Below are 17352 nucleotides of genomic sequence, written 5' to 3' on the forward strand. Positions count from 1 at the left end.
AAGCTTTCACGGAATATTCAAATGAGTTATTCCAAGATTATGCAGCTATAAATATTTGTACTGAAGTGAAATTAAACTGTCGTCTAGTTAACCCGACTAACAGCTTGGTCAATAAAGGTGGAGTTTATAATCTAAATGTGGATTGCTCGGTGCCGGCTAGTTAATTTTGAACGTCAGAATCGCTGTCACTCCTCACCGATCCCCTCGAAATACATATAAAGAATTGCTACCTAATTACAACCAGCTACCATTAGTTGCTACCAATTGCTACCCTCGTGTTTTTGAAGATATTCAGCATTTACATGTAACAGTGATTCTGATATCAGGATGGCTGCTGGTAGCAAATAGGTAGCAACTCTCTATATGTATTTCGAGAGGATCGGTGAGGAGTGACAGCGATTCTGACGGTAACAGCTTATTGGGTTAGTACCGTTTTGCCAGCCTCTTCGCGCCTCACGTGTCACAGACTATATAATTGTATCATTTTCAGACATGTCATCTACCTTTCCGCTGTGATATTTATAGAGCTGTTGTTACGCATGAGAGTATTTACTCTCAACAATGGCCGTTTGGCCATTGTTTCTCTAGGTTTCAATAAGGATAGCTTTATAGATTTTCTCCTATCTCTAATTACATACGCTATAAGTTATAATTTCAACGCACTTAAACATTACTTATGTCAATTCGATTTCAATGTCAAAGGTAATTAATTAAGTACATATAAGAAGTTATCCTACGTAGTTCATTATGTTTTGATTAACTCCAGATTGCTTTAAAAAAGACCTTAGAATTAGAATTCAAAGATAGTATTATAATAACACTATTATTGTGATAGATACATAATCAATCAATTGTTTAAAAATACAGTTTATACGGACATTCGTCATCATCAACATCTTCGTACCCTTATCACTATTTATAAGGGGTCGGAGCACCATGTCTTGTTTCTCCCATAGATCTCTATCAGGAGTAATTACGGAAGGTTTTCCTGATATACACAATCTACGTTCATAGTCTATTTTTGGAGAATACAAAGTATCTACTGTCACATAAGCAATATTTATAGCTAAGTTTTTGTATAAAAATCTAATGACAAGGTCGATGGCATTCTAAGAATCAGTTGCAACATTTAACTATAATGATAACCAATCCATAACCAGCAGTGAACTTCTCACCTATTCACATCAACAATTTGAGAACTGATAATGGCCTAGTTATACTTAAATGGCGCAACCCACCGCAAGTATTATAAAAAATAAAACATAACAAAACACAGTTCTCACCTGAAAACCATCATAAGTCCAGGAAGCCCACTTCATGGTGCACAGCTGAACATCAAACGGGAACTGCTCCACATTGATGTCGCATACAGACACGTAGATGCCGTGGCTGAGCCACGTCACCTCTCCTGTGTGCTTCACTATCACGTTCGTGTTGATCACTGCTGACCGATAGTTTGGATCCGCACTGGAAATATACATCAGTTTAAAGGTCTGCTAATATTGTAAGTTGTGGTAGGGCGTGGATCTGGCCCTCCACTAGATGGACGGGCGATCTAGCCAGGCGCTAGACGGACGATCTAGCTAAGGACACAGTGAATTAGTGGCTGCTGAAGATCGAGCAAGTGGGGAGGACTTTGGGGGAGGACTTTGTCCAGCAGTATACGTCTTTCGGCTGAAACGATGACGGCATGGAAACGGACTGCGTTTCCAAAAGGACGGTAGCTATTCTCAAAAGGACCGGTAGCTATTCCTAAAAGGACTAACTGGTCCTTTCGGAAATCCTTTGTACAGCAGCAGTTATCCAGTGAATTCTAAGATGAAGTTTATAAATATTGTAGGTACACATAGTATTAATACATGCCTTTCACTATATATTACACAAAAGTGTAATAATGAAAATTACATTTCACACAAGAGTGGAAAAGTCAATTGACATTATAAAGTTTCAGTTGACAAATATAGTCGCCCACGTTTTAATGTCCGTGGGTGGTGATTGTTTCTATACATAGGAACAAGAGGCTTTTATTTGGATTTGTTTCGTAACAATCAAGAAGAATACACGTCAATCCCTACAAAGGACAAACCAAGTAATGAAGGTCAAATCTTGTCGGATTAGTGGTCTTAGGATAATTTCATCAAGACAGACCTTTTCACGGAGTTCCCTTACATAATTTAACTTGTCTTCTAAGTACCTACACACACATATGGTTCACATTTGGTTCCTAATAGTGTACCTAGTAGCTTCTTCTTTATCTAGTCTGGCCACAGTCAAAGCGGCTTAGATTAAAATCTCTACAAGTAAATTACCCAAAGTACTTATAGTGGGTAGTGGGTTCTTTTATTTAAAGAAGGAACTAGATTATTTTAGACTTTTTCCACAACGACCCAAAAAGGGAAAATAAAATTGTGTGTATTGTGTGCCTCATTTAATTAAATGAATTCTCTTTTAAGAACTATTTCAGCCAATTAATTACATAACATGAAAACATTAATTATGCGCATTTCAAGTAGTCAGTCAGATCGTTTACTAATGGAGTATTCCTGTCGCCTATATTTAGCATGACAATCGGAAGCTAATTCAAAACAAACAGTTGACCGCCAATGTAATATACAGAACACGGCTGACTTTAAATACAAATGGGGTCGAAAGGACCAAAGTCTCAAGGACCAGCATTTCGTCTAACCCTTTACAAATCCCCGGCGCATTACCTGCTTTTTGAAGGTTAAACAAAAGATTTTAGCAATCTATACGCCATCAAGTTGATGTAACTCTAACAGGGATGGCTCAACCCTTTAGCTATCGGGGATAAGTGATTAATGGCATTTTATATTATTCGCTTTGACAGAGGTTAAAGTTGAATTAAATAATATATTACGGATTCACGTTGTGATGAAGGTGCTACCTAACAAAATTGTAGGTTTATTGACATTTTATATTGAGTATTGCGCTTTCTAATAGTCTATTCTTATAACTGTGGGTGTATTTTGATAAGTATTTTAGATAAAACTGGGTACCTACCATCCTGTACTAGGTCTAATAATTAAGTACAAATCTTATTCACGAAAATAAATTTCAGTGTTTTTTTCTGTAGAATTCGTATACCGTTTTATAACGTATCATAAACTACAAGAGAAGCAAGGCTATTTTAACCGCTCCTACTGAAGTCGAGTTAATCAGACGCTGCGTGCCAAAGCACACACATGGAAATGAACAATTGTACATTCCTGTCTACCAAACGTGACTTCAAGTAATATTTGGCAGTACTAACTGCTCTGCCCACGCCATTTAGCCTCATAAGCGTTAAATTATGTATGTTCCCTTTCAACTTCCGAAGCAACATGAAATATGTAAATTAAGGCATAAAATAAATGATGCGGTAAACACCAAACGTAAAATAGTTCCACCATTATGTAAATGTAATTTAAACTGTAAGCGAATAAATCGATTTGAACAAATGAACCGCTTTTCGATACGTTTCTGAAGTACGTGAATTTGTTACAGAAGGCAGATTACCATCTCACATAGAATTCCCAATTCTGTTATTTGCACAGTGATGATTTTGACCTTGAAATTCAAACTCGTCAAGGAAGTTACGTTTTCAGTTTCCTGGTGAAATACTTTATGGTCTTACGGCCAGTTTCTTCATCAAAAGTAAAAGTCAAAGTAATGTCTAAAGTAAAAGTAACGGTCGTTTTTTCAAGGCTAAAGTGACAGCAAAACTAATAGAAAAAACGAATTTGACCGTTACTTTTACTTTAGACATTACTTTGACTTTTACTTTGGCTTTTACTTTTAATGAAGAAACTGGCGGTTAATTAAGCAAGAGGTTTATTCTTCGTTAAAAATGTTTCAAACTACTTATTTCATCACAACAATTAGATTTTCTTTTAAGAACTTTAAATGTCACAAATGCATATTTCGCATCATTACGCGTTATATTTAAAGTATATAAATAAAGAGAGTTAGAAATGATTAAAATAGGGCCACAAAAATCTATAAAAATATGCTAAATAAGCTCTTGATAAAAGAGTCGCTATTATTAAAACAAGTTTGCCTCGGGGCATACAATCTTCACAATTAGGTCAGGCCTACCAATCCCGTATGGTAGTCAGGATAAGGTCGGAAGGGTCTTAACCAAACGAACCGTAAACCAACCGAAATCCTTATACTTATAAGTTTCCAAACTATTAGGCGGCAATACTTATGCAAACTTGGTAAAAATATACATGGGCACGTGATGTAGAATATTATGTTTTATATATTTTGAGTTACGATAAAATAAATGAAAAATATTTAAGGACTTTCCTATGTAAATCTCGTATATTATAATAGGTATGTAACACGAGTAATATTTTTCGTAGGTAATTTTATCCAGAAGATTGACGTACAAAAATTAATAAAGCTTCTATTTAGAATGGATTTAGCTGAATTCTACTAAATCTATTGTAATTAATAACTAATAAATAATACTAAAACATTTCCTCAATTAATCATTTTAACTAAACTGAGAATAATTGCAGGACCTGCCAAGATTGCCCGATAGACAAGACTGATGACTCTTATATTTTATATTAATTCATAAATATTAATTACAAATTACAATCCAAATTCTATTGATGAAAATTTAATTAAATATTCGTTCATTTGTTTACGTTAAATCAAATTAAAAAATGATTTATGTATTTCTAAATAAAAGTAACATTTCATAAGCTTAGCCAGCAACTTATACAAAATGTTTCAACTATTCTACTTGATAGCTGTAAAATCATCAAGTAACCCGAGTTCTTTTGTGTAACAGAGCAGCGGTAACCCTTTAAAAAAATCCCGCAGTCCTAGCAGAAAAAATATTTTATCCCCATATTTACATTACTAAACGAATGTTAATTTTAACAAAACAACATTATTATTATTTCATTTTATTTCAGGTACGAAGGAAGTGGTTTTAAAATGTAATACATTACATGTAGCGGTGCCGAAGAGGGTAGGTATCTGATTCACCCTTCGGCGAGGCGCTTTCAAATCTCGATGTCTCATTGCTACAAACTTTAGCCAGATAACATTCACTTTTGTTCGTTTAGCTAATAAATCGTTCGAAACCGACGAAATCTATTCTTGTACTGAATTAAGGTTTATTTTAATAGAAAAGAATTTAAATTAACATTTCAAACGAAATGAAACATTAAATGTGTATAAAGATCTATTGACTTTGAACAAACTTGATTTTTAATGCTATTTGATTTCGTTATAATGCTAAACTAAATTGGGAATGTGACCCGTATATGTATGAGCTTCGGTTTAGACTTATTTTCGACGCGACCTAAAGTTTGATGTGCAATATAAAAAGTGAACAGTGTTTACGTCGGTACTCAATTTCCCTAAATAAACCAGGAACAGTAAAACAGTTATGAAAATAAATGGTGGCAGTCCATCGTCATTACAAGATGTTACTGCTATTTCTAATTAAGATATAAATAGTTCCGTTCTGAAGGACCTCGTTCATATGAAGACGAAGTGCCTAAAGCTTTGGTTTCCTAGGAAAGCGGTGCCGTTATATAGCGGCCGTAATATTACGGGCGCAATTAGACGGTCGTCTTTACGGTGATGACATGTGGAAAGTTCCACGGCCGTTTTAACACACCGTCACATCATTAGGCTGTTCTTAAATAAGATAAATGTAGCTAATTAAGTACTGTAATGTAAAATGAAAATTAAATTATTATAAACATTTAATATTTCTCCAATTTCACGCCACCAATTCTGTTTTAGTCGACTTTTTCTATAATCTTTACTTTTTATATTATATATTTCTTCGTGGTAACGAACGAAATCTATTAAAATTTCGTCATCCTCGCTGCTCCAAGAGTTGGAACTCATTTTTGACGTTGTTCTGAAAAAAAAAAAAACACAGGTGCGTATAAAAAAGCTTCACCGCTTTCAATAAAACGTTCACCAAACTATCTGACACCGTCAAGACGGCCGTCATGCAAATGGCGGCTCCGCTGTTTGAAGTTACGGTGTCAGTTACCGCTCTCTAGGAAACCGCCCCATTTTGTTTACATAGACAACGTTCTAGTGACGTCATTCACCGCTTTATTACGGCCGCTATATGACGGCACCGCTTTCCTAGGAAACCCAAGCTTTAGTAGTCCAGTCGAAAAAAGCTGAATACAATTATTTTAAGAACCACAATAAATATGTTCTATATTTGAGTATATAGTCAACCTCCAATAATATAAACACTCTCACCAATACTATAACTAAACACCTTAACCAACCTGCAAATAAACCAATTCAAACACACATAATTTCACATCCAATACTACAGTTTGAAACAGGCTGAAATCAATCTCAATATGGCAAGTATCGGTCCACGCCGCAAGAAACGTCCAGGTAAACCACTTGACGGCAAATAAATCCAACTGACAGTTCAATTTCACTAAACTGTGTTAGTCAAAAGCTTTATTTGGCCAGAACAGAAACTGCGAAATGTTTTTGGCACTTTGTATTGGTAATAGCACATTTACATTATGCATTTACTCCCGACTTAATAGCTTGTAGTGGAAGGCTAATATGTACGCACCATTTGCTGAGCCGTTCGATGTTATTGCGTAGGAGTACTAATGGAATATGTCTGTATTAAATCTTTGTGAATTAAAATTGTATCAAATTGAACATTTCAATAAAGTTAAAATGACAATATTAGGCTGTTTTCATCATGTCAATTTCCCCATATAACTTCCCGAGTTGAGTACAAACTCATCATCAAAATTCATCAGTTGCTAAACGACTGTCAACTGTTAAACCCTCTTCATACAATAATAAGCCGCATCAGAGATATGTAGTTACTCTACTCACACAGTTAAGCATTTGTGTACGGGACTTAGTAGCATTCAGTGAATTCTGTTTGAGTACTTTAGTGCAGATTTACAGACGTTTTCAGTACCTGTAATCTGTCTATTCAGATTTATTCGCTTGAGATTTATAAAAATGTTCATGGATTTTAAGTTAAAAATACTTTTTAAGAAACATCTTTTATGCTGGTTTGAATATAATATCATTGACTATTGCTTATTTGCAATAACTATGTTCACAGACGGGGATAGGATTAATCATTAACAATTTATATCAGAAGCCCTCATCTAAAACAAATAACACAAGACAAGATTCCAAAAATAATGTGCCATCCATAAAACAAAAGGCTCAGTGATCTAATGAGCCACTTATCCCAACATTTTGGATATAACGCATTATTTATGATACCCAATGCGTAATCCGTTTGTTAATATAACATTCTTTTGTAATAAGGTCATAATCTCCTACTCTCAAGCGAATAAAATCAAATACGTACAAAGAGAAAGATATCGGAGGGAGGTGAAGGCGTGGGGCGTCGTTAATTTAATAAATAACTTCGATTAATCCCCGTGTTGTCGGATAGCCAGTGAGCTGCTATGCTCTGATACGTAATGATCCACAATTCGTAGAACGCACAAAGAACACTTAATTTTTTTCGCGTCATTAGTGACGACATTTTTCTTTTCTTTCCTTTTGTAATGTAATACGGCGATGTAGAGTTTCAACGGTAATGGCAACGGATTGCAGACACCGTTTATCAGTTTTTTGTTCATCTCACAGATACCTCTAGTAACTTATACTTTGACTGATGTATAAACAAAGCAATTTAAATCAAATTAATTTAAATTTCATCTCATATAATTTAAATCGCATTATCTGCTAAAAAGTTTGATATTGCTTTCTAATTTTCTTTCAAAAGATACGAGATTTAATTTCGAAAAAGATCAAACAAATAAAGGTAAACGTTTTTAAACGCAATTAAATAAAACATTAACGAGGGTCCTCGTCAAGTGAAATAGGATTATGTTAATTTAGATGATTGATAAAATATTGATCTCAAAGCCATTACGTATGCTAATATACTGTATGATTCTGTACTCTGTAATAACAAAGCATATTATTATCGAAATACAAGTGTAAGGTTTTACAATTTAATAGTGTTTAAACCTCTTTCGATTGTAACTGGCAACTGACAACTGACGTCAGACGGAACGCGGGTTTATTTAAAAAAAAAAGAAAAACAAAAGAAGGGGAATAAAAGACGGGACTTGGCTGGTCGGGGTTGGCATTTTTTAGTGAGCGATTGAATGGTGGTGATTTTATGTTTGATTTAGATAATAATACATACGAATTTGTGGAACTTCAGAATAAATGCTCATTGTAAACTGAATTAGTAAACTGGTTTTTCTCCAACGAGTATACTAGAGACACTTTCCACCACTACAACCAGAAGAGTCTTACAATTCAGAAGCGGGATCACCAAGGCCACTAATATCACGTAAGTGCATACTATTTTATCATTTGGTTTAAGTTTAAGAAGATAGTTTATTTGCCGGTAAATAAAACAAAATGATATGTAGAGATTTTAATAAAATGGTCAAATGAGGTATTCTATTTTGACGAAACCGTACGCATGTTTGTTAACACGGTGATTACTACCTATTAACTGGTAAGCATTATTACGTTTTATGACCATAACCGTGATTTAGAGGGTTTGACTTCGAACCCAGGTGACTACTATATGTACGGAAGAAGAATTAGTTGGAATTATACTAGTACTAGGACATGTGTCAGCATTAAGGATCAAAATTGGTATTTTCTTTTGTTCACCTAGCTAGCCATTGGTCGCCTACCGACTGTGTTACTTTAGTTGACTTCCAAGACCTAAACATTTCTAATAAACAAAATAGATGACTCTTGTAATCTGGGCCTCGTCATGGTAGGGTGTATAAAAGGGGGAAATTTTTTGTTAATTTTGTTCTAAAATAACCGTTTCCGAGATAAGTAATATTTTAAGTTTATTTAAACTAAACCAATTTGTTAATCTTTTCCCTGAGGTTCTGGCCATGGATCAACGATCCGAACGTGAGGCAAGTCATCATCGTCTGGAGTCCACGTCTCGGGGCCACACGCGGTTTAGTGGAAGGCGTTGCCGCAGCCGCAGTCGCAGCCGGAGCCACAGCCATAGCCGGAGCCACAGCCGGAGCCACAGCCTACGCTTGAGGGAGCGTGAAGTGGCGGTGGAGCGAGAACGAGAACGTCTTCGTTTGTTAGAGCAAGACCTGCAGGAAGAGCGTGAGAGAGAAAGCCGGCAGCATGGCGCACGTCGAAGGCGACAAGAGGACGGCGGGGTTGACGAGAGACAGTGCGAGTCTGCTAGCAACGGGCGTCGGTTGCAAAGGTCATGTAGTCCTTCTTTTTCGTCCAAGGATATTTTACAAATAATTCAGTCTATTAAAGGAGGTTTGCAGCCTCAGCCTTCTCAGAATACACATTCGAGCTACAGAAACTTGGATTATAAAAATATCTTGCCCGAACTATAACAAAAGCCAGCGCATGGATGTTTGGTTGAAGAAGGTCAACGAATGTGCTTCTGTGTATGGTTGGGATGACAAGACTATTGTACATTTTGCTATGCAGAAACTGCAAGGACTGGCTAAAACCTGGTACGAGAGTCTAGATTCGATACTCTACAGCTGGAATGAGTGGCAGACTAAATTAATTAATGCATTCCCATGCGAACAGAATTTTAGTCAGTCCCTGGAGGATATGTTGAACCGTAGGTGTAAGTTTAATGAGTCAATTGAAATCTATTATTACGAAAAACTGGCGCTTTTAAACCAATGTGAAATAACGGGTAAGAAAGCCGTCGATTGCATCATACACGGCATTAACGATAGAACTTTGAGGTCTAGTGCCTTAGCATTGCGTTGTGTTGAGCCTGATCAACTTTTAAAATTTTTGTGTAGCAACAACAAAGAAAGTTTAACTCAACAAATTTCAAATAATAACAGCAACTTGAACTCGACAAATAACGATAAACCGAACAATAAATTCAACTCTAATGGACCTTTAAATCAGAATATAAGATGCTACAATTGTAAAGAAATTGGACATCCCTATCAGAAATGCACAAAGCCCTTAGTCCGGTGTAATAAATGCAATAGGGTAGGTCAATGTATTGAAAGTTGTTCAGAATCAGGAACTACGAATAAACCCAACGTTGTATAGAAAACTACCGTAGCTATAGACCGAATAAAACCAAGGATTCGTTTAGGGGTTTTAGAAGTTTTAGAGGTTGATGATGGAACGGACTCTGTGGATGATGCAAACGATGATGAAATAGCGGAATATCAGATTGACTTTTGAGTTTTTATATGAAACAAGCTTCCGGCCGCGGCTTCACCCGCGTAGAGTTCGGTTATGGCGCGGTTCCAGGAGAATTCTTCAAAAGTCCGGGATGAAAGAATTCTATGTTCTTTCTCAAGGTCAACTCTATCTCTGCACCAAATTTTATTAGAATCAGTTCAGTGGTTTAGACGTGAAAACGTAACAGATAGACAGACAGACAGAGTTACTTTCACATTTATAATATTAAGTAGGGATTCATATTTTTATGTTATTTCATCTTTCTACAAAATGTTAAAATGTATTTTAATTTTATTACAACATGTTATTCTATTTTTATTTAAATGCACTTTTATAATTTACATACCTACTAGTTTCAAGTATAATTAGTTAATTAATCCGGTTTACCGTTACTGTATTTTATTTATCTTGTTCCAGGTCGAGGGCGAAATGGAGTCGAGCCTCGACCTGTCAAGATGGTTTAAGTCCTTGAAAATGGAGTTCGAGGCAAATATTTGGTTATTTAATAAGTCCTTGAAAATGGAGTTCGAGGCAAGTTTATGGTTATTTAAGTCCTTGAAAATGGAGTTCGAGGCAATTTTGGTTATTTAAGTCCTTGAAAATGGAGTTTGAGGCAAGTTTATGGTTATTTAAGTCCTTGAAAGTGGAGTCAAGGCAAGCTTATGGTTATTAAAGTCCTTGAAAGTGGAGTCGAGGCAAGTTCATGGTTTTAAGGTTTAAGTCCTAGACAAATAGGTTTAGACAAATCATCGGTTATGATTATTGGATGGTTAGATTATTTCTCGAAAATGGAGTTCGAGATACCTAGTTAAAAAAAACATAATAATTGTATTAATATTGTTTTCAAGTTATTATTCTTTTGGAGTTGTAAATTAAATGAGTTTTGTTTAGGTATAATGATTTAACAAATTTAAATAGTTGGTTCATAGTTCTGTTCAATATAGATTTTTTTATTTTTTATTATTAGAATCAGAATTATAGCTCTATGTATTGATTTGACGCTTATCGCAAATATTTATATTGTAATTAATTTTTTTTTATTTTTTTATTAAATTATTTGATTTCTCGAGGACACGATCAGCCAAGTGTAAGGTCCGTTTGGTGAATACGTGTATGAGGACATACACGACATCAGGATGGTCGAGTGTAAGGTTTTACAATTTAATAGTGTTTAAACCTCTTTCGATTGTAACTGGCAACTGACAACTGACGTCAGACGGAACGCGGGTTTATTTAAAAAAAAAAGAAAAACAAAAGAAGGGGAATAAAAGACGGGACTTGGCTGGTCGGGGTTGGCATTTTTTAGTGAGCGATTGAATGGTGGTGATTTTATGTTTGATTTAGATAATAATACATACGAATTTGTGGAACTTCAGAATAAATGCTCATTGTAAACTGAATTAGTAAACTGGTTTTTCTCCAACGAGTATACTAGAGACACTTTCCACCACTACAACCAGAAGAGTCTTACACAAGGGAACCTAATTAGTAGCTTGACTGTTGATGCTTGAGATACTCATAACCACCGTTTATGTAGGTACACATAGGCGTGTGTTTTGGTCAGTTATCCGATAAAAACATGGCTGTGTAGCAAAATCTATAAATCTTATCTCAAAGGTGCTTTATGTTGAATATTATAACTATAAAAAACGACTATCACGTAAATAGAGTGTATCAACTTTTTAATCGTAAGGTTGGTTTCACATAATTCTGAACTTCCTATACATTGACCGAAGTGGAGAAACCCGGAACAAACCAACCCACTAGATGAATAATAGCACCATGTTTAAAACATCTAAACTTAGTTTCCAAACAGTATTAACGTCCTAATTAAAACTTCCCAAATCAGATTTAAAGTAGATTAAAAGTTAATATTAGAACATTCAACTTTCAAAACTACGACCGACGACCGATTCCGTTGGCGCAATGGTCACCATGCTGGACTGCCGAACTGATGGTCCAGGGTTCGATTCCTGATACGGTCACCATTTGTATGGTAAGTTATGTGTGTTGTCTGTGTGTTATAATATGTATCCATAAGTACATATACAACATGTAACTTAATTAACGCACATCCTGAAATTAGTTTGTTCAGAATCGTTTACTGAATCGATTTATATCATTTTTAATATAGGTAATTTTTTTTCCCTAAAATAATTAAAACTACGGAAATTATTGTCATATTAACCCTGTACAGTCAAAACAAATTCAAATAGACTGTAACTCAAAGTAATAAGACTTCGTGTATTGTCGGCTTTTTCCGTAGTTTCGTTATGTTGTGTCGAGTCGAGCGGCGCGCGGCGCGATATTTGCGTGCGTAGTAGTATGACCAAAAAGTTCTCCAAGAATTGGTATAACTAATTTAGTAAATAACAATGCATATACACGTTAAATTAAAAATTCAGTGTATGTACTATGATTATAACATAATATTCTAATTAGGGTGTTTGAGGGTGTGCGTTAATTACGTTACATGTTGTATATGTAACTATTGGTACAGCAGTTGTGTTAGCACCCATAACACAAGCTAATAAATAGCTTCGCCCGCATGGTGTGTTGGTAAAAAGCAGCCCATGTGTTAATTCAGGGTATCAACTATCTACATAGGTACCAAAGGACATTGTTCCGGCTCCATACATGTTCTGCCTAAGAACCGTTCGAATGGAAAGTGACTTCTATAAACTCTTAAAATTATATGGAATCCTATGAAATAAGTTTTCACGAACGGACACTTCAGGAAACTAAAATAATTACGAAAAAAGTTAATATTTTGAGGTTATAAATAAAAAATAACCAAGCTTGCGTGAAATATCAGAGTAGTATTATCAAACTACACTATACAAAAAATCAACAATACTATGTACAGCTCTATATGTTCTCTTCTAGATCTAGGAAAAGACTACTCTACTAGATACTAGGAAAAGAGATAGTAAATAGTCAAGTTTAAGATAATTCTTTGACAATGATCATTTTATAAAGTTGCATTTTCTGTCTGTCCCTTTGAATGCTTTAGATCTTTAAAACTACGCAATGGATTTGGGTGCGATTTTTTTTAATAGATAGAGTAGGTCAAGAGGAAGGTTTACACCAAGGTTTTACATTGCCACCGTGCGAAGACGGGGCGTGTGACTAGTTTTCATAAATGCTTAGAATTTTTATGAAAAACAACTACCTAAACGCTTTTGCTTTCAACGTTACGTTTCTTAATATAAAGTGAATCCACTTTGGATTTGTGATAAAACGCATAAGTTTCCAAAATGGAAGAGTTCCATTCACCACAATTCATAAAATATCGATATTATTACGATGGAGAATTATTTATTTAAATGATTGTTACTACTTTTATATTAGACAGTTACCTAGCTATCTACATGCCATAAGGCGGGAATCGAACCCGCGGTCTATTACCAAGAAGGCACAGACCATACTAAAAATGTCATTACCACACAAAATAATTTAACAGTTAAAGTAAGGTTTACCAATAACAATGAAAGAGGTTTTCGAGGATGTGCAATAAAAACAATATTTATATTCAATTAAAGGTTTTTAATCATCAATATTTCTCAATAATATATCTAAGAACTGAGCTTTGGTATCTCGCCCAGCTTAAATACCAGATAATAGTCATTATGTGGGCACAACAGCCCACTGTTCTACGCCCAACGATACAATTGCAACAGTATGCCTGATGGTAGGAGCTTCTTACAAAGTACACAATTGCGTCCAACAGTGCATTGCATCTTATTATGCTCGACTGCTTCAGACCAACACGTCGTACATATAAGGTCATGAGCTTCAACCTGTAATAATAAATACAAAAAATCATTAGTAAATATCAAGTAACTTGCAATTGTGGCAATTGATTTGAAAACCGAGAAATTGTGTGCTTATGAAAACATAAGTAGGTATATAGTAACATTCTTATCAAAATTAGAAAAACACTTTCGTAGACCACTTACCATACGGGGAACAGTCCATTGTTGTATGCAACGAAGTATATCTTCGTTTTCTAATACCAAAGAACCTCCAGCAGATCCACAATTTATACAATATACTATATTCTGCATCCATTGTTGTAATTATAATATAACTAAATTCGATCACAGACAGAGCAATATCCGAAAATGCTAGTAAAATCCAGTTCTTTACACAAAGCCGAGTCTACCAAGTACGCAATCTAATCGGAGTCCGTAATCAAGCCAAAGTTGTTAGAATAAAACCATGAAACGCATAGAAAATCACAAAAGAAACGATAGTCGCAAAGCAATCAAACCAATCAAACTGACTTCTAGCAAACTGACTGAAGTACACCAGTGTTGCCAATTACGAAAACTATAATCCTACTCGAATGCCAAGCTAGAAATTCGCGATTCGCTCAAAACCATCTTAAAACATTATACAGAATACTAGCTTTTTTCTAGCTAGTCAGTTTAGGTATTTAAATGAATAAAGTGTTACCAACTAATTTTAATAACCGACTTCGGAAAGTAGGTTCTCAATTCGATCCGTATTTACCGAAATCCCGAAAACTTCCGAAACTGGCAGCACTGGCTGACGGAAACATTTTATAAGGCATCAATAATTGTGACCCTACTTTTTATTTGGAATTTATTTATTTGAAGTGTCCGTGGAATACTAAAATATGTTTCAAACAATATAAAAATAAATAAAAATTATAGTATAATTTATATTCACATCGGTTCTTAGGCCAAAATTGAACAATGTCCTTTCAACCAAATCGGTCGAGCCGTTTTTATGTAAAGTAATAACAAACATACATCCATACATACTCACAACTTTATTATACATATTAGTAGGTTAGTCGGATAAAACTTACTTATTATAGAGTATGATGTCGGGTCTCCAGACCCTTTCATACGGTATTCTGATGACACCAATGCCATCGAAGTCACTGGTGTTCCACCTGAGGTGGTAATCTGTCCAGATTTGCGTGATCCAGCAGTTGGTGGTTAGTAGCTGGTCTTTTTCTTCCTGTAACAAAGACACGTAGGTTTATTGATATGAACATTTTTGAAACTTCTTAGGGTTTCAATTAGGCTTTGCATTTTTTCAAAATTAATGTTATGTTTGTTCATTAACAAAAGAAGTCAACACTAATCTAGACACACGGCAGTGTGTCCGCCAAGTTCGAGCAAAAAAGCGACACACCGGCCGTGGGTTATATTACACGAACCATTTCGGGCCAAATTCGACCCCCCTGTAACTCAAAATCTATTTTATTTACGCATATCAAATTTCTAGTATCTGTTGAGACCCCCTCACTTATCTAAAATACAAAATTTCATTAATATACCTATTGTAGGTCTTGAGATATTGACGTCAGAAAATCGCTATTTTTACTATACACTTATTCACTTATTCACTGACTCACTCATCAAAAACCTAGACCACTTCCAATGGTCGTATTGACTTGAAATTTGGCATGGAGGTAGGTCTTTATGTCAAGTTAAAGGGAAAAATCTGAAAATGGCCAAGTGTGAGTCGGTTTCAAAATAATGAAGGTGTTTTATACCCGGTGTAAATTTATTCCCCTAAGGAACTAAAACGAACTAAATTTATCTATATTTATATAATATATCTTCGAATGGTACAAAGGTTTGTATTTAGTCAAAGTAAAGTAAAAATCTGAAAACGGCCAAGTGTGAATTACTTTCGAAAATAACGAATGTGTAACTTTGATCCACGAACATAATATATGATAACATGTCATGTCAGTCAGTTGGTAAATCTAGTCCATTTAGTTAATCTAGTTCATTTCTTTGTAAGAAACATAGTGCATATTAAAAAATCTAAAAAATAGTATAAATGAGACATTTCTTTAACTAACTTCATCATAAGAAAAAAATAAAATAAACAACCTTACAAAAATAAATGAAATCCCACCCAAAACAAAAATGTGAAAGACTGCCAAGTTCGATAATATGGGAATGCTTCGCCTATAAAAGAAGTGAGATCTGAATAAGTACCAAGTTCCATACACATACCTCAGTTAAAAATAGTTACTTTTTAATGATGATTACTTGGCAAGTTTTAATAGAAAATTAAATACTTGATTCATTGCGTTTAGTAGGTTTATAACAAGGTGTATGAAAACTTGCCAAGTAACATCATTAAAAAAGTAACTATTTTTAACTGAGGTATGTGTATGGAACTTGGTACTTATTCAGATCTCACTTCTTTTATAGGCGAAGCATTCCCATATTATCGAACTTGGCAGTCTTTCACATTTTTGTTTTGGGTGGGTCTGACTTTCTGGAAAAACTAAATATTCCTTCATTAAAAGATACTCATTTCTGACTCCATAATGTTCTGCGACTAATAACGGTATTTACTAATGACTTAATTATTATTTATTTGAAGTAGATGAGGCCAGCATACTAAACCTGACTTGAATTATCCTGCCTTGTACAATCAAAGTCCTATACAAAACATGTATAAAGAATATGTATAAATTACATTTCGTACCTAATCAGTATAAGCGACACCTGGCGCTCGCAATACTGATTTCCATAAAGAAGCAAATCAATAAAAACTCGAGAAGCCTTATAAAGAGGAAAATGAGCTACATGCGTAATTTCAATCTAAGTAATTCAATACACCCATCAAATTGGTATTCCGACTCCTTGTACAAAGAAAAGCGATCGATATATCAAAATAAAAAAAAGCAATTGCCGCGACTTGGAAAATCACTTCTTTTGTTTCATGAAGTTTCAAAAGCAATCCAAGTTTAACCAGAATTACTGTTGCACAAATGCGAAAGATTAAAGTAAATCGTGTGAAACATTTAGGTATTTTCCTTAAACGTTTTCGGGGGTAAATGAGTAATGTTCTAAATAAATTACCTTTTCTGATACTGGCTTTTTTCAGTGCAAGGTAGCCTCGTAGATATTATGTATATAAATATTAAGATACATACCGCGACTTGCTTAGGAATGTACTATTAATTTAGATACAAAAATTTTGATTGAAAGCCGACCTCAACATAGTTGGGAAAAGGGTCGGGAGATGATTATGAGGTACAAAAAAAGTATTGATCTATTGAATATACATCTATGATTATTTTCCATGATGAAGACGCAAAAAGGTTTCGTTCCTTAATCTATTTGC

The 17352-nt window shown here is 34.8% G+C and overlaps 1 protein-coding gene across 1 annotated transcript in view; it reads right to left on the reverse strand.

Moving 5' to 3' along the window:
- Nucleotides 1-17352, reverse strand: part of LOC124634608 (neuronal acetylcholine receptor subunit alpha-10-like) — a 56934-nt gene that overhangs the window by 20332 nt on the left and 19250 nt on the right. The window contains exons 2-3 of the mRNA XM_047170255.1: nucleotides 15062-15216; nucleotides 1284-1467 (exon numbers count right to left, since the gene is read on the reverse strand). Of these exons, the coding sequence (XP_047026211.1) occupies nucleotides 1284-1467; nucleotides 15062-15216 (339 nt within the window). The remainder of the gene's footprint in view (nucleotides 1-1283; nucleotides 1468-15061; nucleotides 15217-17352) is intronic.

This window comes from Helicoverpa zea, chromosome 1, assembly GCF_022581195.2.
Source record: "Helicoverpa zea isolate HzStark_Cry1AcR chromosome 1, ilHelZeax1.1, whole genome shotgun sequence".
Classification (NCBI taxonomy): Eukaryota; Metazoa; Arthropoda; class Insecta; order Lepidoptera; family Noctuidae; genus Helicoverpa; species Helicoverpa zea.